This window comes from Stigmatopora argus, chromosome 4 (assembly GCF_051989625.1).
Source record: "Stigmatopora argus isolate UIUO_Sarg chromosome 4, RoL_Sarg_1.0, whole genome shotgun sequence".
Classification (NCBI taxonomy): domain Eukaryota; kingdom Metazoa; phylum Chordata; class Actinopteri; order Syngnathiformes; family Syngnathidae; genus Stigmatopora; species Stigmatopora argus.
The window spans coordinates 4,621,229-4,646,848 of NC_135390.1; the positions used below are offsets into that span (position 1 = coordinate 4,621,229).

The 25,620-nt window shown below is 41.1% G+C and overlaps 1 protein-coding gene across 4 annotated transcripts in view; it reads right to left on the reverse strand.

Moving 5' to 3' along the window:
* The window catches only part of vps13b (vacuolar protein sorting 13 homolog B), a 341,198-nt gene that overhangs the window by 15,901 nt on the left and 299,677 nt on the right, over window positions 1–25,620 (reverse strand). For all 4 annotated transcript variants that reach the window (XM_077598167.1, XM_077598171.1, XM_077598169.1 and 1 more), the window contains exons 47-51: window positions 13,152–13,307; window positions 9,268–9,534; window positions 7,324–7,407; window positions 5,201–5,376; window positions 3,262–3,432 (exon numbers count right to left, since the gene is read on the reverse strand). In XM_077598167.1, the coding sequence (XP_077454293.1) occupies window positions 3,262–3,432; window positions 5,201–5,376; window positions 7,324–7,407; window positions 9,268–9,534; window positions 13,152–13,307 (854 nt within the window). The remainder of the gene's footprint in view (window positions 1–3,261; window positions 3,433–5,200; window positions 5,377–7,323; window positions 7,408–9,267; window positions 9,535–13,151; window positions 13,308–25,620) is intronic.

The following is a 25,620-nucleotide window of genomic DNA, read 5'->3' on the forward strand; positions in this document are numbered from 1 at the left end:
TCATTTGACTACTGCAGCTAATGAGTGCATGATTAAATGAGCAGAAACAGACCATTATCTGGGGAAAAAAAGAAGGAATGTAGTAATAAATGGTTTAACCTTGATTGTCTTTGAGGTCATTTGTGATCCTGGCAATGTAAATGGATAGCTCTCGAGAATAAATTTAGCCAGATGACAAGTGTTTCAATACACTGGTGAGCTTGGTACATATGAAAACCACAGCACTGTTGACTTTTTTTTTAACCGTAAACACCCTAGACACATAAACAACAAGCGCATAGTACACAGAGAAAAGCACCAAGCTACCTGTAAAGCAGCTCTGATTACAGACAAACAAATAAACAAAAAACCTGTCACTGTTTTTTTAAAATAAAAATGTACTTCATTACTCAAAATAAGGGGTGAAGTTGTTTAGCCCGTTCGCGATGTTGTTACACTTTTGAAGTAACGCAGATGACCAAACGAGCAATAAAATGGAGTATATGAAGAGAAAATTATTTAATACTATATATATGTGTATATATATATATATAGATATATATATGTATATATATATATATATATATATATATATATATATATATATATATATATATATATAATAGTATACTAAAATGCAGTGGTGGGCCGTCAGGGCCTTGAAGGCCTTCCCTGCTGGCCTAAGAAATATCTGAATCATATATTTATATTATATATTTTGTCCATCAATACTTATTATTCCAAATGGTCTGTTAGCTTCCTTGCATTGCTTTTCCCCCTGGTTGCACTGCTTCCAGATGTGTGTTTTCATATTGAAGCATTTAACCAATCATATTTCAGCCATTATTTGTTGCCAGGATCAGATATCTGCCTCAAAGCCTTCACAATCAGTTCTGCGGGCTCTGCAGCATTAAACAAGACTGTTGCTTTTAACCAATCAGATTTCGAGTTGGCAACTCCACAATGCTTTTTCAGAGGCATTGCCATTTTGCTGGCTGGGATACGTCATTGCTTTCACCAACTATGATTGGCTCGCTATAGAGAGTAGGCGGGCCAAAGCCATAGTAAGGCAGCCAGAGATCGCAAACTCCACCCACAATGGCCGACAGAGCAAAACAAATGGATTTTGTTGCAGATTTGCTCACAAAGCTATTTTCCAGACTGACTTTTCCAGAAAAAAATGGACATCATTAAGAAAGGGCGGTCAACTCTGAGGCTAGCAAGCCTGTTACAGCCGGGAAAAGGGTGTGTGTGCCAGTTTCAGTGCGCTAACTACAAAGAGCTACCAAACTGTATTTGGAGCAAGCTGCACAAGCAAATATATTGTTGTGTTGATTTAAAGCCATTTTCAAGACAGACTGTCAGAAACATGACAGGACAGGCTCGACTTTCAGCATTAGCTTCGATGCCGATAGAAAAGAAGGAGGAAAGAAAGGAGGATGGATATTGTGTACAGTTAAAAAGGATTTTTGGTGAGTAAAATATGGCTATATTCCTAAGTAATATTTCAATTGTATGAGGGTATTTTTATGTGTCGCAGCTGTAGCTGCTGTAGAGGTTTTATAGCCATAAAATAGTTTTTGAGGGTTGGATTGATTCCGAGAGCAGAAGGCGCTACCCCAAAATGCACGGACTGCCACCGCTAAAATGTGTTTAATAGAACTAAAATTAGACGGATTTCGCGGAGGGTCGAGAGAGAGGGACAGAGGGGGGGAGAGGGGGTGGAGACTCGTAATATAACATAAACAAATGTAAATGAACTTGGATTTAAAAATAAGTTTAATCTAACCGCCAAGTCAAGAAAAAGAACCTGAGTTGATTTGCGACTCCAAGCGTGCCCATCTCACCGCAGCGGTGAAAAAACAAGGAACGAAAATGAACTCTGAGCTTGCCGTCATTCCCGGAAGCTTAACTAAAGAACTCCAACCGCTGGACATCGGCATCACCCGGGAGTTCAAAGCAAAGTTGCGAGCGGGATGGGAACAATGGATGATAGGTGGCGGACACAGCTTTACGAAGAGTTACGCCACTATTTGCGAATGGATTGTGGCCGCTTGGACAAACGTGTCTGCTTGCACTGTTGTTCGAGCTTTTGCCAAAGCCGGCATTTCTGTGTAGCCACATGGCAATGTGAGTGACTCCGACAACGAAGAGAGGGAACCTGGCAAACTCAGTTTTGCTTCGGTTGCCTTTTTAAAAACGTGTTTTTAGTGTGTGTCTCTATGTTTAAGCTGGTGTATGTTTTGCCATGCCTGGCTGTGTGTATTGGTGCGGTGCGTCTTGTGTGTGTGTTAAATACAGAATTAGCACTCGTTAGTTTGCTTTTGTATTGCCTTCAAAATATTCCGAAAATTATGCACACAATTGTCCTCACGATAGGATAACGCACGACCACTTGCCAACGAGTAGCATATATAACTCGTATTAGCTATCGCCTCGCCATTCGCAATGACTAACGGGAAAAAAACACTGAAAAATGCAACGCTCCGCCCAGTGCTCGCAGAGACATTACAAAGAGGGAGTTGCGACCACAGAGACATTACACGAGGGAGTTGCGGGGAGAGAGACAGTGCCCATGATGTTCTTATGATCAGCCTCTCACGTCCGCTGTCTGTTCGTATATCAAAATTTGTCTCGTATCTCAAGATAAATATTTGCCCGAAATTTTACTCGTATCTCAAATTTCTCGTATGTCGGGTCACTGGTATGTCGAGGTACCACTGTATATGTGAGCTAGGCATGACTCTAAAACTGCTGGTACTCTGCTTCAGCTACCTACTTCCACTGTGGTTAAATTTTATTACAGACTGTATGCACGTTTAATTGATACATTGGACTTGGAGTCGGGGCCAGCCAAATGAGTGGCTCATGGATCACTTTGTAGGGGGTCCATTAAGCAAAAAGAAAACTGATGCCATCATTAAGCTGAAGATGACATTTTGTTTGGCTTTTTAACTGACCCAGAACCCCAACACCAAAATACTAGATGAGAGCACACAAACAAAATTTCCACATTATTTTGCTGACATAACAAATGAAAAAAAATCCATAACGTGAATCATAATACTCTTTTTGCCACCCAGCGCTGCTGGAGGAGTTTCATTTAATGGCTCTGGAGCGTTCATTCATTTTCCGCTTAAGCTCAAAAGGGGCTTGGTGAGGCCAGAGCCTATTACAGCCAAGTACGGGCACTATGGACACAATCAATTGCTTGCCAGCCTATCGCAAAGCACAATAAGACAAACAACCATCATTCATCTAAAACGTATCAGATTAACATACCCGGTAATGTCTTTAGATACGTAGGGCCATGCTGGCCCAGCTGACACCTTTTGACCATAGAACTCAGCCAGAATGTGTTCAGTGTGGTCCTCAACTCCACTCTTGTCCATTATCTGCTTGATTAGGGTTGTGGAGATGGGCACAGCACAGTGGGATGCATCCTTAGATTCGCTGGAAAGAAATTTAAAAAAAAGTTTGCTTGAAATTATGCTGTATACTTGCACAACATTTTGTCCAGCTGTAAATTTAATGTAGGACCAATTTTAAAAGTAAAAATTCAAACTGCTTCACAAGAAACTTGAATCGCTATTCATAATCAAAAAGGCATATAAGCTGAAAACAGTGAACAATCATGGCCATTAATAAATTGCATCCATTCTAAAAGGAAAACGGGTCTTAGAATTTTTCTACATTCAGAACAGGAAATGAGAGGGGCAAGGTGTTGACAGGTAGTTTTTCATTTAGAGTACTTCCTGGAGGTTCAACGAAGAGACCGCTAATGTAAGCCATGGTTTTCTTTTGTGGTTGCCTAGATGACCTGATCAGGACATGGTGGTTATATTTGTGATCTGTGTTCTTCTCTTGTGTTGCACCCGCAGTTCTGTCCATTATAGCCCACAACTATGTGTAATTACAGGAAGGAAAGATGAGCTTTTGACCAGTGAACATTGAAAATTGAATCCATCCTTGAGGTTAACATGGTGTGTGTGCAGGGGTGTGTGTACAAGTAAAGGTACATTTCCACTTGGGATGACGCATGGATTGAGTTGCGAGACCTGCAAATGCAGAATGGAAGTGTGTAGTAAGATATGGTTTATTCAAAGGACATTAAGTAAATACAAGGATCATTGTGGTTGCAGCCAAGAAGGACAAGACAAATGTTTTTCTGTTCAATCTTTTTGATTTGAATGTTTTGAACATCAGGAACTAGTAAATATGTATTCCATTCTCTATTCTTGTGGTTCTTTTAAGGCAGCTTTAATCAAAACAAATTTGTGACCAGATCTACTGAAAATAACCTCGGTCAAATAGACTTAATCAGTAGTTGCTACCACAAGGACAAATTTCATTCCGTGCATCCTCATAAGACGACAGTTTATTCATGCACAGATGACAAATACGGTAGGAGTAGCTACCATACACTGTATACATCTGGTTGTAATTTCCCAAGGGGCCACCCACACCGATGCATAAACACCAATGTTACTGAAAGTCAAAGCATCTGACATTTATACATGCGTGACATGACACACGAGGTATCAGGGTGATGCTATCCAGTTATTACACTAGCTTTCTTTCAGATGGATTACAGATGCATGACAATTAATTTAGGGCAAATGTTGATTCAAATGACATGTCAGCTCTGAAGTACCTCCAATAATAAACAGTGAATGGTCTCTTAGAGGATGTTTTGAGCAAGTGACGACTGCTGCCCCATAACCCGCATACATAGCTAACCAATCTAATAAACCACACACAGAAAAAGGATCTTCAATTACAACACGAGTGAATACATAATATGCTATCCTCACCAAACACACGCAGAGCTAAGGTAGGAACAAAAACCTGCTCTCTGTTAGAGGTCATATGTATAAAATGGGTGTAATTATGGCTAGACCTGACATGTTGGAAGTGAGGTTGGGTTTCTACTGCCAAGCTCACTTCCTGTTCCCCTGAAATGGTGCTTGGATCTGCCTGAATTGTGAGCTAATGTTGGCTAACAGAAACCAAAATGTGGTGTAACAGAATCTTAAATGTCTCTCCCACTACACTACTCGGAACAAGTCAGAAAAGAATCAAACTGTCTTTGTAACACTAGCTAGAGACAAAATCATTAATGGCATGTCAAAATGAGAAAGGAGATCACAAATGTCCCTGGCTGTGTGTCTATCCATGGTTTGGATTTTAATCATTGTTATAAGTAAGGATGATTATTTACCTGGCCTGAAAAGTGAGGTGATGTGTAAGTTCTGCTTCAGTGTTGAACAGGGGCTCCTCGTGGCCCTGACCTGGAACCAGCTGGCTCTCTCTCAGTCCCAGGCTTCTCTTCTCAATGCAGATGATTACTGAATCTGGCAAATGGCTCCTCATAACAAAGAGTGGACTAAAAACGACCTGAATGAGGAAATTGATATGGGGACAGTATGGTGCGTCATTCATGAATTGTATTGTTTCAACACCAAGTTACCCAAGCAGTACAAGGCTAAATGAAACAGATATGTCACTTCAGAAATCTTATGACGATTTATACTTACATCAACACAAGTATCCTAATGTTATTTGACGGAAACAAACTCAGGCAGCAAAGTTAAAACATTAGGTCACTAGTGAAGCGTATTTAGCTCTAATCATCTGATCAACTGTAATGGAAAGTGGATCATGCTTCTGAAAGGAATGACGTATGCTATAGTCTTTAGAATTGCTGTATTGAAAAATGTAATTGTTTTAATGAAACGCCACATTTGATTTTGGGTAAGGGTAGAGCTGGGCGATAAAACGATAACTATCGTTATCGTGAAATAATTGTTGTCATCAATAATAATAAAAACTTTCAATAAAAAATTTATAATTGCAATTACAATTAAATTTTAACTGCAATTACACCACCTGGCCACCACAGAGAACGGGAGCGCTGTTGCGAGATGAACGCTAGTTCCATACCAACGCTCAGGAGAAGAGGAGGAAATAAATGTGTTTTTAAGTTAGCAACATAGGCTAACACGGAGCATGAAAGCAAAAGGGCAATATGAGCGATTATGAGATGCAGGACAAAAAAGATCAGTTCCACTAAAAGATCCAAGTGTTTTCTTCCTGCTGTTTCCTTACTTAAAAAAATATCCTGTGCAAAGAGCAGCCTTATCGAAAGTTAACCCACTGTTCTCATTTGAGGACAGCCTGTAATATTTTTCTTACTTGATATCAAGGTGTTTTCCCATACTATGTAAATGTTCTGAAAACTAAAATCTAAAACTTGCTATCTAGGGGGAAAATTGTTTTTTTACTTTTTCATTTTATTTTTTGTGAATGGCAATATGTGAGGTAAATTTACACCGTCTTTTTGTGAGGCTGAAAATAGTCTGCTTGCCAATGGTGATGATGTCTTCAGTTGATTACTCATAGATGCAGTGACTTTTGGTTTGAAGGCAAATTTATAAAAATAAAGACGCTTGTCAAAATTTATCCAGGTTTTATTCTTTACATTTAATTGTGTTGCCTTATCTTTGTTGCTCAACAGGACAACAAAAAATACTTTTTAAAATCATTATATTTTATATTCTCTTTTCTTATAAAGTAAGTGTATGTGTGTGTGTATGTGACATTGTTTACCTTCAACCTGCACAAGGAACTAAAGATGTAAATTAGCCCTCGGCTAAAATATTATATATATATATATATATATATATATATATATATATATATATATATATATATATATATATATATATATATATATATGTTCATTAACATGAATATGAATCTGTTCATTATTATGTGCTGTCCCTTTTTAAAGAAATCAAACTCAAACTTTCATAATTGAATAAGGAGGATAGTAATTTACTTACTCATTCACAGAAGTTTGACTTTTCAAATTTGAAAGAAAAACGATATGATAGTTATCGTGATAATTATCGATATCGACTGATATTTTTTTTTTAATCGTGATAACCATTTTGGTGATATTGCCCAGCTCTATCTTAGGGAATGCTATACAAAGACAGCAAATGGCAGAATAAAGCCAATATGATAAATATTTAGTTCATGAGAGGTGTTAAATCATTTCTTTGATCTATCTTCCTCATCTTTTTGAGAGGCAGAATAGAGTTAGTAATCTTTTAATGGCATCTCAGGTGATGAAAATCCAGTGAGCATATGAAACCTCAGAGATAAACCGGCTGAATCTATAGTATCTCTGTGCATACTTTGGACAAAAATCTTAGGAATTGTGTGTCAAAATATATCAACAAACTAACATGGTTACTCATAATCACAATAACCATATGAGATAGTGATTTTGTTTTCATACAAATGTAAAAAATATCAGCATGAATCCAAGATACTCACCACTCTTTGTTGCATTTTGGAATCAGGCTCAATAGTGATGAGATTACACCATACAAAGAGCAAAGAGCCATCATAACATGGGACCTGAAAGAAGTTAAAATTATTTTAGTGGGTCAAACTTAATACATGACTTGACTGGAATATGTGGTAGCTTTATTCGTAATTCAGTTAAGAACAGCAAACTCAATTGGATAGACAAAGAATGTTGTTAGAGATTTGTTTTTACAGAGTTAACATATTTATGTTGTTATGTTTAAGTTACAATTTCATGGTCTACTGGTGGCCATTTATTCTTGCTGTGTGCGTTAAACTGGGCTAGCTAACATGACCCTTTGTATGCAAATGTGCTGGTTTGACCTTGTGATCAATATTAAAACAGGTGAAGGTCTTCATTGGTAGATGAGCTTAGCTGAGCACTTACCATGATAGAAAAAGCTTGCTCCATTAAGAGCCAGATATTTTTCCAACGTAATCTCTACACTTAGATTGACATGAATCTAAAATGATAAATAACAAATGTATATTTCCCCATCCCATTCATAGTTAAAGTCATTGTTCTGCCAATTCACATTTTAGGTGGTAGTAAAGTATGTGGTTAAACGGTCAAGTCAATGATAGAGCAAGAGTGAAAATTGCAAACCAATCTTACAAAATAGGGTGTTCAACCTACTGAATGCAAAATAGCATTAACTACGAGATGGAGACATGGAAATGTGGTAGAAAGGATCAAAATGCAGGTTGTCAGAAGTGGAAATGGAAAAAAAAATTCAAGGGGTTAGAACATGATATTCAAGTTTGCCAATGTATGAACAAGACAGAAAAAGAACCAGAAAGAACGAGTTACAGAACACATGACAGCAAGGACTCATTGACAAGACAATTTTGTAAATTCCTAATAAATGATCTTTGCATCACAAAGGAGATAACAACAAAGGCTGTAGCGGAGTCAGCTGTGGAAGTTCAACATATCAAAACCAAAAAGAAAGTAGGACATGCAACGGAAAATTTAACTCCAAAATAGAAGCACTAACATCACTGAGAAAGAGACCATCTGGTGCAAATACAGTGTGTCTAATACACTGTCAGTGTCTTCAAAGCATCTGCCCACATATCAGCAAGTGTTTCCTTTTTATGATTTGTGATGTTCCAAGTGCATGAATTGCATTCTCTGCCTCTTAACATCCTTGCGTAACAAGGTACAAAAACAAAACACATTTGTTTCAAGATAGTCACGGTTTGTTCTCAAGTGATGTGCCACTGTGGCCACCCAGGAGAAGATGAGATCCGGTTGGTGGTCTGTGCAACAGCAACTAACGGCTGCAAGGACGAGGATGTGATTGCACAATAAGTGTGTTTATTTGTTTTCGCGTCTTTCCCATTCTCCTCCTTGCGATTGGAGCAGAAAACTATACATGCACTCTGATTGTGTGTATACTGTATACAGCGGACCAGAAAGACGGACGAGTACAGGAGTCTGTTTCTGTGCCTCGTCTAATCAAACCTTAAATTAGTCATACGGGAAGTTGATACCTTCTCCAAGGCCAAAAGAATTCTGGTTTGTCTCCGAGCTATTAGGGCAAGGGTTAAGGATATCAAAGGTACTTTAAGGGGACCACCTGTGGGTTAAGCCACCTTAGCATTAAATATAATGTTAAAATTGTCAAACATATCAAGCTTGATATCTGGCAAGAGTGACGTGTAAATGTAAGACAAAATCTAAGACGACAAAATGAGGGCATTAAAAAAAAAATCATACAGTGACACCCAGTTTAGGGCTTGACACAGTATTTTCCTCCCTGGGTGAAGGATGGCAACATTTGGACCCAGAACAATTATTTGTTCTAATTTATTTTAGTAGTGCTATTTAATTCAAAATCAGAGCAAATGTGAGGTGTAAATGGAGAGGTTTTATTCTTCCAAGATTGCAAACTGTGTCCAATGTACCTGTAGAATCGAGCTGCTGGTGCCCTTGTCCTTCTTCTCCAGCTGCACATCCTTTGACCATTCGTCATCTCCTCGGGCCCTTACACACAACTCTGTCAGCTCCGCATCTTCCAGAATATAGGAAGGTAACTTGGTTCCTGCTTCCAGGCAGTCACAGTGTTCTCGGACCACTGTCTGAGCATCAGGGCCAACGTAGTGCTGCACCAACCGTAGCTCAATATCTTCAGTCAGATAGCTACACATGACCTGCCGCCCACAGATGATTACCTGCAGAGGGAAAACTTAATACAATGTAAAGACTGAAAAGGCAATGGAAGACCACAGCCTACATAAAGACTGAAAATTCCAAACCCACCTTTATTGAGGAAATACCCCTTTATCATGAAGATTTATGCATTCTTCACAAATGAAGACTTGAAGCACTCCCACTTCCTCCCACATTCCAAAAACACTGAGTTATTTGTATATTCATGTATCATGCGACTAGCTGGCAAGGAACTTGATAAGTGTATTTTTTAGTCTGTGGCAGTAGCTCTGTCCACTCTTATTTGTTTTTCATGTTTTACAGCCCTTCTATCTTTTTTTAAATTACATTTTAATATTTCTTAATACATTCCTTTTTACTTTACTTTGTCCTTTAATGTTTTTACAACTTTCCTTGTTCTGTTAGCTTCATTCTGCTACTTATTTTTTTGGAAGCATTCAGCCATGCCTACATTGTCAAACACATGGGACTAGCTGTTACAATACGCAGCAGAAGGAGCAACACCTCAACGCCGCTGGAAATTCGGAGCTGGACAAAAGTGCCGGGAGAAGAAGCAACACTTCTGACCAACCATTCCATCATGGGATAAGATGGAAGAGCTGTCGGCGCTTACCAGGCCGGAGTCGAGCGGTTCTACTCTGCTACTATTGTCTTCAGCTCCAGACTACTGAGGAACTGTGTGGATAAGCTTGGAAGAGTGACTCTGCATATTCTCTACCTCGGTCACAGTCTGCAGAAGTTCCCCATCTTGTGGAAGTCTTCCTGTGTGTGGTTCCATGTTTTTTGTCCAACTTTACAACGTCTTTTTGAGTCTGTATCCGTTTTTGCTACCGCAACCAAGATGGCGCAGTTCAAGTGGCAGCCGGTGGCGGTAGCTCCGTCCACTCTTGCTCGTTTTGTGTTTTTGCTGCTTTTCTGTCTTAATGATTTGATCATTTACTTTGATTTGCTTTGTACTTTGTGCTTTTGCTTTGTTGTTCCGCGGCCTTTGCGACTGTACTTTCTAACTTATAACTATGCCTTTCCTCTTGCATGCAGAAACATGCAGCGTAAGCTGGTTGAGCACTCTAAATTGCCCCAAGGTATGGGTGTGTACATAAATGGTTGTCCATCTCCTTGTGCCCTGGGATTGGAAGCCCACTGAACCAGGGTGTCTGTCCTCTGCCTAACACCTTTAGTTGGCTGGAATAGGCTCTAGCACCCCTGTGACACTTGTTAGAGTGTTTCAGAAATGAATAAAGGAATTCTCAGAATTTAGTTCGTTTTGAGGCGGTGGTCCTGTGTAATGAAAATGAGCAACTAGCAAATCTACCTCAGAACCAAGAGAAAATACGTATTCCATTATTATGTGAACGGGATTAAAAAACTAACACTAACCCTAAAAAACTTTGAGCGCGCACGCACGCACGCACGCACGCACGCACGCACGCACGCACGCACGCACGCACGCACGCACGCACGCACGCACGCACGCACGCACGCACGCACGCACGCACGCACGCACGCACGCACGCACGCACGCACGCACGCACGCACGCACGCACGCACGCACGCACGCACGCACGCACGCACGCACGCACGCACGCACGCACGCACGCACGCACGCACGCACGCACGCACGCACGCACGCACGCACGCACGCACGCACGCACGCACGCACGCACGCACGCACGCACGCACGCACGCACGCACGCACGCACGCACGCACGCACGCACGCACGCACGCACGCACGCACGCACGCACGCACGCACGCACGCACGCACGCACGCACGCACGCACGCACGCACGCACGCACGCACGCACGCACGCACGCACGCACGCACGCACGCACGCACGCACGCACGCACGCACGCACGCACGCACGCACGCACGCACGCACGCACGCACGCACGCACGCACGCACGCACGCACGCACGCACGCACGCACGCACGCACGCACGCACGCACGCACGCACGCACGCACGCACGCACGCACGCACGCACGCACGCACGCACGCACGCACGCACGCACGCACGCACGCACGCACGCACGCACGCACGCACGCACGCACGCACGCACGCACGCACGCACGCACGCACGCACGCACGCACGCACGCACGCACGCACGCACGCACGCACGCACGCACGCACGCACGCACGCACGCACGCACGCACGCACGCACGCACGCACGCACGCACGCACGCACGCACGCACGCACGCACGCACGCACGCACGCACGCACGCACGCACGCACGCACGCACGCACGCACGCACGCACGCACGCACGCACGCACGCACGCACGCACGCACGCACGCACGCACGCACGCACGCACGCACGCACGCACGCACGCACGCACGCACGCACGCACGCACGCACGCACGCACGCACGCACGCACGCACGCACGCACGCACGCACGCACGCACGCACGCACGCACGCACGCACGCACGCACGCACGCACGCACGCACGCACGCACGCACGCACGCACGCACGCACGCACGCACGCACGCACGCACGCACGCACGCACGCACGCACGCACGCACGCACGCACGCACGCACGCACGCACGCACACACACACACACACACACACACACACACACACACACACACACACACACACACACACACAGATATAGCCAGTCAGTTTAGCAGAGGAGCCATCGCATCTATGAGTAATTAGTGAGTGAAGATATTATCCTCCTTGTCTCTCTGGAGATCAATTCCCGATTCTTGTGCTTCCCCACAGTTGTCACAGAGTATTTTGGGTTTTTTTTCTCAGTGTACAGAACATAATTTGACGTTGTGATTTTTTTATTGGGCTGGGTATATTATATTTATTATTGTGAAGAATTGTGTTCTAATGTTGAGCTATTATTTAAATGCTGCAGTTTACTGTATATACTTTAGGTCTCATCACTTTACTTTGATGGCATGATACCTCTTTCAAAATTCTGTGACTTTTGTATTTGTGGAAATAACATGATTGTTGGTATGAAAAGGCAGATGGCTTGTGACAGTCATGATTAGAACTAAACGGCAAACATTGTTTCATATTGCTTCTATTGGTAGACAGCAACATAAAAATATCAAATCCAGAGCACAGATGACAAAGAACAGTGTTGAAGCTTAAACAGCCTTCTCGACACAGCCATTAAGAGTGATAAATAAGAATGAATAAAATAAAACTCCAGGATGCACCAGCAACACCAAGCTAGTTGCTATGCCCAACATAAACGATTCCATGTTTTTGTTTTCTTCTGAAGACTCAAACTTATGTGGCAGACATGAATGAATTTTGTTTTCAAACACAGATGTTCTTTAATATTAACATACTTGAAATCTACAAATTAAATAGTAAAACCTGGAAGAATGGCGGAAATATGTTTCAGCTGATCTGGATTTGGAAGGTGCAACAATTTACAGCTAACTACTGCAAATATTTATGATGCTATATTTTTGAAGGAAAGATTGCTTTTAAGACGTTTTCCCTTTTTTAAACACCAATTATATAGATGTTGATCCATTGTTAATCAACAAATTGTCAAATGTTTGGAATAACCGACATTAATCAGGTGAACATTTTTAGAAAGATAAAGAAAATGTACTTTTTATTTTCAATGAGGAGTAGTGTACCTGTTTCTGGACACTGTTAAGCTGCAGCACCTTGATGATAAGTGAAGCTGTGCGGCCTTTGTACTCAATGGTTCTGAGCAGGGTGCCCACATTGTCCACACTAAAAGCCTCCGACCAGCGCCAGTTACCCCAACCTTCGATGCAGATGTGGAGCAGCTGCAGCACGGAACCCAGACAAGAAGACACGCACAAAAAAACAAAGACAGAGGCAGAGTTAACATTAGAGGGTAGTCAACTCACTATTTATTGCTGAGCAAAAGGGGCATAAACAATAGGATTCTTTGTTTAAACGATTTTGGTAGGGGGGGACAAACACAAAGTTCCTGTTTACTGGTGCAAAGCAGCCCTGCTGCTGTACAAAAATAGAAGGAGGCATACATAATAAATTGCTTGGTGGAAAACAGCTGATGTGGAAGCTAATTGTGGCTGCATGTGCGATGGATGTGGACAAGTCTGTTCTGCACACATCTAAATAGGAGGCAAATACTTTGGCCTGAAACCATTTTAGCTTCATATCCATCACTTCAATATGGAGGAAACCCACCCACGTGTGCGCCTGACAGTAAACACACAGCGTCCGGAGGACAATAAACAGATGGTGAACAAATTTACGTTGGATAACATTTTCCAACTGTGTTTTAGATAATTCCTTGAACCATGGGTCATAATATTGCGATATTGATGAGTATGACAACTTAATTCTGTGTCAAAACCTTGTTGGATGATGCAGTGCTGATGATGCAGTGCTGTTCTACACCACAACTTACACAATTACAAAATAATACTAATGTCCATCAATTGAGGGATGATTTAATGTTTAAAAGCAGATGTTTTAATATAACCAAATTGTTAACAAGTACTCTTTGGCGACTATATGGGTCATTCCATAGTCAGATGACAATTTGTGTTTCAAATTCTTGAATCTGGAATGAGCAGTGCAGCCCCTGTCTGTCCCTGCCAAACGTTGCATTTTATTTATTATTATTTCTACAGCCCTTATAAAACGTGTTACTTACTAGCAACAAAATGTTCCCAACGTTTCAGTCAAAAGTGATAAGAAACTCAGGTTATGTGGTTTCCGTCAGATGCAGATGTTTTGCTTAAGAACATACTGGATTAACACACTGACCAGTTCATAGATGCACAGAGCACATCTGTGCAAAAGCATTCAGGGACTGACCACATTTTTAATGTGAGCGGGACATGACGAGAGCTCGTGTGTCAAACAACGCAGTGTTTTCACGAAATGATAGCCACAATACAGAAGCTGAACTATAAATACGCAGGCCAGATCAAAAGCCCTCTCCTCTCTGGAGGCAACAAGACTGACATTCCACCTGAGTGAACTCTCTCCGTTAGTGTTGCCGCCAACAAACTTGTGGCTCGGCTCCGTCACACAGAACACGAGGCAGAATGTCAGAAAGGTAGAGTGTATGGAACTCTGAGAATGGCTGGCTTCAATATGTTCCCAGAGGAGAACAACCAGAATGAAACAGTGAGGAGTGGTTTTTAACTATTTTTAAAGATTTACACAACATTCTAATGTCCTGAACCTTTAAGCAATCATTGTGTGCGTGTTTTTTTTGAAGGAAAACAAATTTCCCCTGGGGTCAGAGAACATGGGGGAGCCCTGGTCAAGACCTTTTATGTTTCCCTCCACTGCAATCGTTCCTCAGTGTTTGAAGGCAGATATCTTTACAATAACAATCTTAATCAAAGCCTGAAATCACTTTATTTGAGATGGTTTTTACTTTCCTTTGGTCAAGTTGAAGTGACATAATTTCAAGGATCTCCTTCCTTATGGGCTTGACCAAAGAGAAAGTGGCAAAAGTGGTGTAAACAACCAGGTGGTGGAAGTTATGGTTAAGCTTTGGGGGTGAAGAAGTGCTATATAATCTCCTAAAAGAGCACTAGCGTTAGAATAAAGTACTTTAAAGTTTGAGCTGCTTTGCGAGCTTCACCCAGTAATGAAATTGAAACCTTTTAAGATGCAGTCAACTTAAAAGCCTGTTTTCATTCTTAGTATTAGTTTCAGTCTCAGTGAGTAGTTAAGAAGGACTGGACTGAAGTTAATTATGGCCCAAATCGTTTGGTAGTGAACTTACTGGAAGTCTATGTTGTTCCTCAGCACCATCTGCGAGGACTGTTTTGCTATTTCAACACTTTTGTCTTCTTTAACTTCGCCGCCCCTCCCTCCTCTCTGCACGTTATCGCGCCTGTGGCTCAACTTGACCTCTAAGACAGACGTCATAACTGTCTCTCCTCAAACTTCAAACGGTGACTACGTCTAAGTCATCTTGGCTCAGACTCAAGCAACGAAAAGCAAGAAAACATCACTAACAAAAGTTGAGCACGTAAGACAACAAGAATGAAAACTACAAAGCTGTCCTGCCTTTTTTTGACTTCTGCAACTTTTGTGACGGAGGGAAAAAAAGCCACTCTGCCACATGTGGTGGCTTTTATCCCAGGAATTAGGGGCTTGCTCTCACAGGCAATAAAGAGAGAGCCCTAAACGGAGAAATTATTATTGTATGGACGATGTTATTTTTTCTTTATTAATTTTCATAACTAATACAAATGTACACTATCTAGAGAATGCTATTGATGACAAGTTGATCCTGTTTTATAAGTAGTAATGATGCCAACAAACATAGAAGTAGTAATATTCAAGCCACTGAGGATTGTGATTGACAGCAAAATGAAAAATCTACTTAAAAGTTAAGTGTACAGTTATGTTTTGAGTACTCTTGCTAAATTTCTAGTTCCTCGAGAGACTCTCTTCATGGAGAAATGTCAAAATCATTAGGTACACAAATGATGTTCCATCCCTGAGGTGTCTTGATTGACTTTGATACCTTTCTCAAGGACTCTCCGACAGTAGTTGGGAAACAGACAAACATTTCTCCAACGAGTTGAAGATTTCAGTCCTAACGAATGATCTACCGCCTCGTCCAATAAACTCCAACAGTTGTGCCAAGCTGAGTCAAAATGTTTGCCAAAAATGCTTAATGAGTGAAACAATGAATGTGAAAGTCAAATCTCAAATCATTGTTCTTTTGCGTGAACCTATGGGAGATGTGATTATGGTTAAAAGATGGTGGTTAGCGAGTTTCCAGCAAATGACTGGAACCAACACAATGTATGTGTCACAATGATCTACACAGAGATTATGAAACTAAATGGCTGAATGTAATGGCACAATGGATGTTTACTCTGTATGTGCACTCAAGTGCACACTGTCTGTCATCTGGACACCGAGTGAAGATGCTGATTGTCTCAGGTTTCCTGGTTTTGTTGCACGAGCGTTAATCAAAATCATTTGGTAATTATGAGCGCGGCCCCTTTGAAGAACAAGATTTTCATAGATTTCTCAAACAAAGAAAATCAAATTTCCGTATCTCATAATAGTTTGTTTTTTTGCAGTGACACTTGTTCAATTATAATCAGGTTTTGCCAAATCTAGTGGTTTGTACTTATTTCTACAACGCTAACATTAATTTGTTAGTAACAAAAAAAATAAGGTAAATACCAAATGTAAACAACGGGCTGGATTTGAGGGATGTTTTGTTGAATTAAATATATATTAAAAAAGATTCACAAATGTGATAAACAACATATATGACATTTCAATAAATAGTGTCATCCTTTTTGTGTGATTTATGGGACCGTTCACATGGCAATTGTAACAGGAGTAAAAGCGCAAATACTTTTCTAGACAGCCCTATCGTTTACACAGTGACAGCGTGGGGCCTGAAAACGCAAAAATTTTGTTGTTGCCGTCTAAACTGTTGATAATGCAAAAGTGTGTTTCGGGCGATGGCGGGCCGTCAGGGCCTTCAAGGCCTTCTCTGCTGGCCTAAGAAATATCTGTATCATATTATATTTTGTCCTTCAATACTTATTATTCCAAATGGTCTGTTAGCTTCCTTTCATTGCTTTCCCCCCTGGTTGCACTGCTTCCAGATGTGTTTTCATATTGAAGCATTTAATCAATCACATTTCAGCCATTATTTGTTGCCAAATCAGATCTGCCTTAAAGCCTTCACAATCAGTTCTGCGGGCTCTGCTGCATTAAACTAGACTGTTGCTTTTAACCAATCAGATTTCGAGTTGGCAACCCCACAATGCTTTTTCATATGCATTAGCATTTTGCTGGCTGGGATATGTCATTGCTTTCAGCAACTATGATTGGCTAGTAGGCGGGCCGCAGCCAGAGATCGCAAACTCCACCCACAATGGCCGACAGTGGCAAAAACAAATGGATTCTGTTGCAGATTTCTCTCACAAAGCTATTTTCCAGACGGACTTTTCCAGAAAAAAATGGACATCATTAAGAAAGGGGGGTCAACTCCAAAGCTAGCAAGCCTGTTACAGCCGGGAAAATGGTGTGTGCGTGCCACTTTCAGTGTGCTAACTTAGCTGCACCATCAAATATATTGTTGTGTTGATTTAAAGCCATTTTCAAAACGGACTATGCCGGAAATATGACAGGACAGGCTCGACTTTCATCATTAGCTTCGATGGCGATAGGAAAGAAGGAAGAAAGAAAGGAGGATGGATATTGTGTACAGTTAAAAAGAATTTTGGGTGAGTATAATATGGCTTTATTCCTAAATAATATTTCAATTGTGGGCCCGGTTCTGATATCTGAAAAGCTCCAGTGTTTGTATTTAAGCTCCAGTGTTTGTATTTAATCACAAAATGCTGCTAGGAAGTGGATTTTACCCCATTTTACCCCAGTTTAATTTTTGGCGTTTCACCATTGACGTCCATCGCTGTCTTTTCCCGGGAAAAATAACCCCCTGGCCTGGTTGTAATGTCTCAAAAGCTCCAGTATTTGTATTCAATCAATAAATGATGCTAGGAAGTGGATTTTACCTAATTTTAGTGTATTTTTTGTCATTTCACGTATGGACGTATCGACGTTCACCGCTGTCTTTTTACCGGTTCTGATGTCTAAAAAGCTCCAGTATTTGTATTTAATCAATAAATGCTGTTTCCGGCTGGATTTTACCCCATTTTCGGGCAATGTTTGCCCGTACGCCATTGACGTTCATCGCTGTCTTTTCCCGGGAAAATCACACCCTGGCCTGGTTTTAATGTCTGAAAAGCTCCAGTATTTGTATTTAATCATGAAATGCTGCTAGGAAGTGGATTTTACCCCATTTTTGTGCATTAATTTATTGATTATTTTTATGTGTCGCAGCTGTAGCTGCAGTAGCGGTTTTATAGCCATAAAATAGTTTTTGAGGGTTGGATTGATACGTTGAAGCCGCTACCAGAAAATGTACCGACCGCCACTGGTTAGCTGTAGCTGCAGTAGCGGTTTTATAGCCATAAAATAGTTTTTGAGGGTTGGATTGATACGTTGAAGCCGCTACCAGAAAATGTACCGACCGCCACTGGTTTCGGGTGATGTCTGAATTCGTACTCCAGAACCGCCAGTGGCGATAATGCTCCAACATATATTTTTGCCTGTGAAGGAGGCGGCGTTGATGTTTACGTTATCCTCGCTATATGATTGGCCAAGGAGTCGAAATGCTCTCCTGACTGGGACCTGACTGGGACTCTGAACTGTTGTTTGGTCCATACGCACAAACAACAGTTCAGAGTACCATTTTTGGAGTCCTTGGAAGGGGTGCTGGAGAGTGCTCCGTTGGGGGAGTCCCTCGTTCTGCTGGGGGACTTCAATGCTCATGTGGGCAACGACAGTGACACCTGGAGGGGAGTGATTGGGAAGAACGGCCCCCCAGATCGGAACCCGAGTGGTGTTCTTTGTTGCATTTCTAAGAGATAAGGTGAGAAGCTCGGTCATCCGGGAGGGGCTCAGAGTGGAGTAGTACTCCTCCGGATTGAGATGAGCAAAGTGAGTTGGCTCGGTCATCTAATCAGGATGCCCTGTGGACGCCTCACTCAGGAGGTGTTCCGGGTCGACCTTGGACACAATAGGGAGACTATGTCTCCCGGCTGGCCCGGAAGAGCTGGATGAAGTGGCTGGGGACACGGAAGTCTGGGATTCCCTGCTGAAGCTGCTGCCCCCGCGACCCGACTAAAGCGATAAAGCGGAAGATGAGATGAGATGCACGAATATTTACAATAACAAATATATACTTTTAGGCATCTTTTTGATAAAACTCTAAAACATAAAACATTAGCTCCAGCTTTTCGAAACAAACAATAATTCCATCATTTTCCGTTCTGCTTATTCTCACAAAGCTCCCGGGGGATGGTGGAGCCTATCCCAGCCAACCACGGACCCTGGGCTTGTGTGGGTTTTCTCCAGGTACTCCGATTCCCTCTCACATCCCCTCCAAAAATCCAGAGTAGGGTGGTTGAACACTCTAAATTGACGCTAGGTATGAGTGTGTGCGTGAATGGTTGTCCATCTCCTTGTGCACTGCGAATCGCTGGCCACCAACTCAGGGTGTCCCCCACCTGGTGCCCAAAATCAGCCAGGATAGGCTTCAGCACCCTTGTGATCCTTGTGAGGATAAGCGGATCAGAAAATCAATGAATGAATATGGCGCTGTGCAAAATAATTACTGCCCATAATAACACACAGGGTTTTCACACTAGGAAAGTCCATAGTTTGCTTAATTTGGTACACGCTTTTTTGCTGCCGTTCCTTTTGACATTGCAATTTTTGCAAGCGATCCAGGATTTGACAACAAACTTAGTAAGCCTCTGCAAACATCATTCAATCATTGGATGAAACAGTATGAGCGGGATAACATGGTAAAGTATGGAAGTAAACAATCATGGAGCTCCAATTTGGAGCACTTGTGCTAATGTTAATACGTATTTTATATAAATATTAGTGTGACATTTGGCAAATCAGACGGTAGTGATCAAATGTCGATTTTACGTTGATATCTACCCAAATAGCAATAAGACATCCCGTCTCCTCATCACCCTAGGTCAAACCTTGAAGCCACGCAAGTCGGCGAGAAAATGCAAACTCCACACAGGAAGGTCTGAAACCACCAGTGATTGAACCTGTGATCTCAGAACTGTGAGGCCGACGCACGAACCAGAGATTCAGAGATCCGACTATTTTTAATAATGTGTCCATTTAGTATTAGGCGATTTATTGTATGGTCGGTTCATGTCACATTTGCCCAATTGAAACAGCTTTTCCTCGATAATTTCTAGATTTTATATGACTTATTCCACCATACAGTACACCTATAAAATTCAATGAAAATATGCTGCTCATTACAGACAAAAACAAGGTAAACTAAACTGAGTGCTCAAAATGCAATGACAGGGTTGTTAAAAAATAGATTCGAGTAAAGTAAAAATAAAAGACTTCAGTCACAGCGGACCTTATTTTGTGGCTGACATCATTGCCCAATTGGATTTGGGAAATTTGTTGGAAGATGGATCTCAATTGCTTAAATCTGGAGTTACAATGTGGCAAATCCATTAATGGGACTTTTGTCATGTGGAGTATGACCAGAAATGGTTTCACTGCCCAAACACAGTTACAGTCCTTTGTTGCAGATTCAAGGCCACGGACTTGGCAGGGAAGAGCAAATATTTTCATCCTTTCAATTTTAAAATGCTAACAGATTGACATGTTTAAAACATTACAAAGGAAAAAAGATTCTCAGAGTTCAACTCTCATCAACATGATAATTGAATTAATTCCTCATGTCAGAAAAAGAGCACTTCCTGTGGGACAAACTACACAGGGAGTTGAATTACTTCAACACATAAACATATACACACATCCGAGCGGTCATGACAGAACAATGGATCATCTGATACACACAATAGAGCCATAACACAATCTCACAAGAAAATCAGAGAGACAAAAACAAACCCCTTATGTAAATACTGGGCTCATCGAATTAAGAGCAGTGAGAGGGATTTAAGAACACTGAGATAAAACAGTGGTGAAGAAGATTTACAGCCCTCAATGTATTTCCCATAAAGTTTTGGCCGTAGAAGCTGTGGTAAGAAACGGAATGGAATGCATTGTTTTGAATAAGTTTGGATGGTGATGGGTTGTGAAATGCAAATGTAATAATGTGAATCTACGATGAATTAATTTCATTAGACATTTTAGAGTTACAAAGACAACCCTAATACGTTTTCAGTGTAACTGATGGGGGGGAAAAATATGTTCATTAAAGAGACGCAGCAAAGGGCTTGCAATGAACCGAGAGCTATCACAAGCCTTGACTCAAAAGAAAAAAAGAAAGCTCAATTGCATTTTCACTCGTGGAAGCCCTAACCCGGCTTCAGATTAGGTACACTTGTCATTTAGTTTGGGAGATCTGGAAGAGCAGGTCTTGACCTCGCATTAATGACTTGACAAACAATGGAATATTTGCCTAATATTTTTCTAATGCATAGGAGCTCATTATGTCAATCGCCAAATTATTATTGTTAGATTGCCTGAGAGCAAGATTTGATTCAGTCTGTTATTTTCCTTCGGGCCTGAGGAATGTCACGTTTGTACTCTGACGTCGCAATGTGCCCACCGGGATACTCACACTTTTTTTTGATGGATTACTGACTCATTTAACAAACATTAGCCTCTCATCAGAAGCTATTTTTGATCCAAGTGTTTGGTTACCGTGGAATAAGTCACAAATTTCTTGGTAAGACTCAAAAACACAAATATTCTCAATGACAATAGCCTGATCATGTCCACAATTAAACCCATCTGTAAGCTGCCCAGTACAACCGCAGTCTAATTTTAAGGCCAAGTAGCAGCTCCACTATCGCGGTTTGTGATGAAGGACCTTTATCCACAAAAAAACCCACCAAGCACTCCAAGCCTTTTTCCGCCAATGGTTTAAAATGTCAGTTTGGGGATTAAACCAATGACCACTATTGCTCACACTTTAACTATTAGGATTATGGGGAAGAGCAATCACTACAAAGAGTCAACAATAAAGTCTGCCCCTGGAGTAACTCACTATTTATTTGAATTCAGATAATTCCTTGGAGGCACTTAGAAGTCCAAAATCCTGGGGGCTTTTTATGCCCCTCTTGTAGCTTTAACCACAAGACCACAAGGATTTCAATCAGCCAGGCTGCTTCCTGTACTGAGTAGCCAGAAATTTCAACTATCCACACCACATGCCCAAGTTCTGGAAAACAAGAGGGTGGAGTGTGAGAAGAATAGATGTTACATGCTTCTAAATATAAAGGTCTGTGTAGCACGGCAAAATGATGAGTTTTTAATGGATGTTGTTAATCATTAAAGGGCTTTTAGTCTGTGATACAATATAAATATACATTTGCCAGGTTGGTAAATGCTCGAGTGTGAAGGCATCCACAGGTATGACTAGAAAAACTACATTACACTTCACTGACAATCTCCAGACAGTAGGGCACCTTTGATCAAGTTGTGTCATTGTGCTTAAGAATTAAATTCAAGGTCATGTAGCAGCTGACCTCAAGAGCGTGACTGCCTCATTTATCCGTTTTAATGCAAGTTATGGTTATGATTGGCAGAAAAAAAAGAGGGGGTAAGAAATGAAAACACTGGAACACTGAGAGGAGTGTGACCCAAGGCAAGGTTCGCATTTCACTAAGAAAACACTCTGCTGGAGCGTTCCCTGGGAGAGAAGTGACAGATATCCAGAGGTATGTCAACAACATACGAAGCGTTGTCTGGTTTGACAACTCGGATTCACATACATTACACACTTTTTCTTTAGATGTTTAAAGTTTACACCCTCCTCCTTAAAAATGTTGTTGCATTCATTTGACTTTTGACTCTTTACATCTGTTTGGACAAGGTGAAGTAAATGCCACAGCTCCATTGCTATTTGCTATGGTTTCAGATGTTATTTATTGTTTAGTTTAAACATTGTGCTGTAGAAAAAAGGTATCTATTCATTAGTGTAATGTATTGGTCAGAACTAAAGCACATCGATAGAGGAGAAAGGCACGTCATAATGGTTTCAAGATACCCCCTTTAGAGCCAGACCTGCAGGTAGGGTTCGATAGTGAGTGTCTAGAGCAGTGGTTCCCAAACTATCTTACCTGACGCCCCCTTCTTGCTTCCAGTACACCGGCAGCCCCCCCCCCCTCCCTCTTTTGCTCATGTGAACTTATTTTATTTTATTGTATTTATTTTGGTTATTTTATTTGGTTATTTTGGTTATAGCAGTCACTCCAACGGTTGGACAGTTGGAGTGACTGCTATAATCATATTTTGCATGTATTTAATGGCAGATATTTGTTCTTTGATTTTATTATTCTTATAATATATTTAAACATTTTTTTTAGCAGATGACTTCACGCCCCCCTTGAATTCTCTTTACGCCTCCCTAGGGGGGCGCGCCCCCCAGTTTGGGAACCACTGGTCTAGAGGCTCATGGGCCAGCTTGGCCAGGTTAAAATAGGGGGCATGATGGGGGCCCCCCTGGGCTTACCAAATGTGGGAGGGGCTGGCTATAAACATGTCACTTCTTTGGACTCGGAATCACCTGCACACATACAGTAGCTAAGACTCGTAGGAGTCCTCTTGACTGGGGATGGACTTTATTGCATTTCAAAGTTACCCACAGTGAGAGGTGCCGAGCACGTTTAGGCATACTCATTGGTAGGTGGGTGTTTACACCGGTTCTTGAAGGGGGCCATTTACCCAAATTTTGTAAAGTATATTAATACAGAAACTTTGAACACATATGGAGAGCACAAAATGGAAAAACTGACACGTGATATTGCAGTTTATTTGTACATGCATGTGCTTTAATGAGCTGAGACTGGCTAGGTGCTTTGTGATGCCAGTGAGTACGTCACTACTGTGATGACAGCAGCTTCTGTGGATGATGAGTGCTTAGCCACTGTCTTTTGTACTGTTGTAAAACCGTTTAATAAACAGCTTTAATGCATCAGCAACTGTGGCTCTTTTTTCAAGCCACATCCAAATAAATTCCAGTAAGTTATATTATAAAAACCCATGAAAAATGATGAAGCACACCATACAAGCATGGCACCCCTATTTTATGCAAATTGTACAGATGTTAATCTTAAATCTGGGTAGGATTCATCGCATACTGTAGAGTGATCATGATTATTTCTCTTTTTGCCAGCTGGCTCGAGAGTTCCTTTTACAAAACAAATACTTTTAAACCTCATTTAACTATTAAATTTTTCCATACAGAGGATTTAAATCAAGCAGAGGAACTATTTTCACTGAGTACAGTATCTAAAGTATTTACATTTTTATATATATAGATTATATATAGGTATTAATATATTAGTCTCTTCATTTGCCTATAACTGTAACATTCAATAAATACACTCCTTGATAATTGAACTTGTGTACTTCCATTTTCTTATAGGCGCAAAAACATGTATGACGGTAGAAATAATAGGGCTGATCCTACTTTGCAGTTTTTTGATTATCGTGGCCGTGTCTTGTCGTCATTATCTGCGAAATTACTGTAAACCAAAAAAAAGATGTTTTTTATTACATTCTGGAGGTGATGAAAAAAAAGTGGATGAATATTTAATTGGGAGGGAGATGTGCAAATACCAGATGTTTATCTTAAATCTGGGTAGGATTCATCACATACTGTAGAGTACAGTCATGGCCAAACGTTTTGAGAATGACACAAATGTTAGATTTTCACAAAGTCTGTTCCTTTAGGGTTTTTAAGTGTTTGCCAAATGTTTCTATGGTATGATGAGATACAAATAGAAGCATTTCACAAGTATAAACAGCTTTTATTGAGAATTCCATGTAATAGGTCAATATTTGCAACGTTGACCCTTCTTTTTCAAGACCTCTACAATTCTCCCTGGCATGGTGTCGATTAACTTCTGAACCAAATCTTGACTGATGGTGGTCCATCCTGCATAATCAATGCTTGGAGAATTTAAGGGTTTCTTATTGACCACAAGTTCCCAATGGGATTAAGATCTGAAGAGTTTCCTGGCCGAGGGCCCAAAATCTTAATGTTTTGTTCACTAAGCCATTTTGTTATGACCTTTGCTTTATGGCTCCATTATGCTGGAAAAGGCATTCTTCATCACCAATTTGGCACTGTATAGTTCAGAAGTTGATCGACAGCATGCCAAGGAGAATTGCAGAGGTTTTGAAAAAGAAGGGTCAACACTGCAAATGTTGACCTATTGCATGTAATTCTCAATTTAAGCATTTGATACCTATGAAATGCTTCTAATTGTATTTAATCATACCATAAAAACATCTGGCAAACACCTAAAAACACTGAACTTACAGACTTTGTGAAAATGTAATATTTGTGTCATTCTCAAAACTTTTGGCCATGACAGTAATCATCATTATTTCTGTTTTTGCCAGGCAGATCTCGAGTTCATTTTACAAAAAAACAAATAAAAAACGTATTTTCACACTTATAAGGCAAATTTGAGTCTAATATTTTCTCTAAAATGGTCGATGTGCCCAATTGGTCGGTGCGCCTTGTTTGTGCACTAAATTCCAATTTTTGCATGGCCCTGACTGCTTCAGTGACTG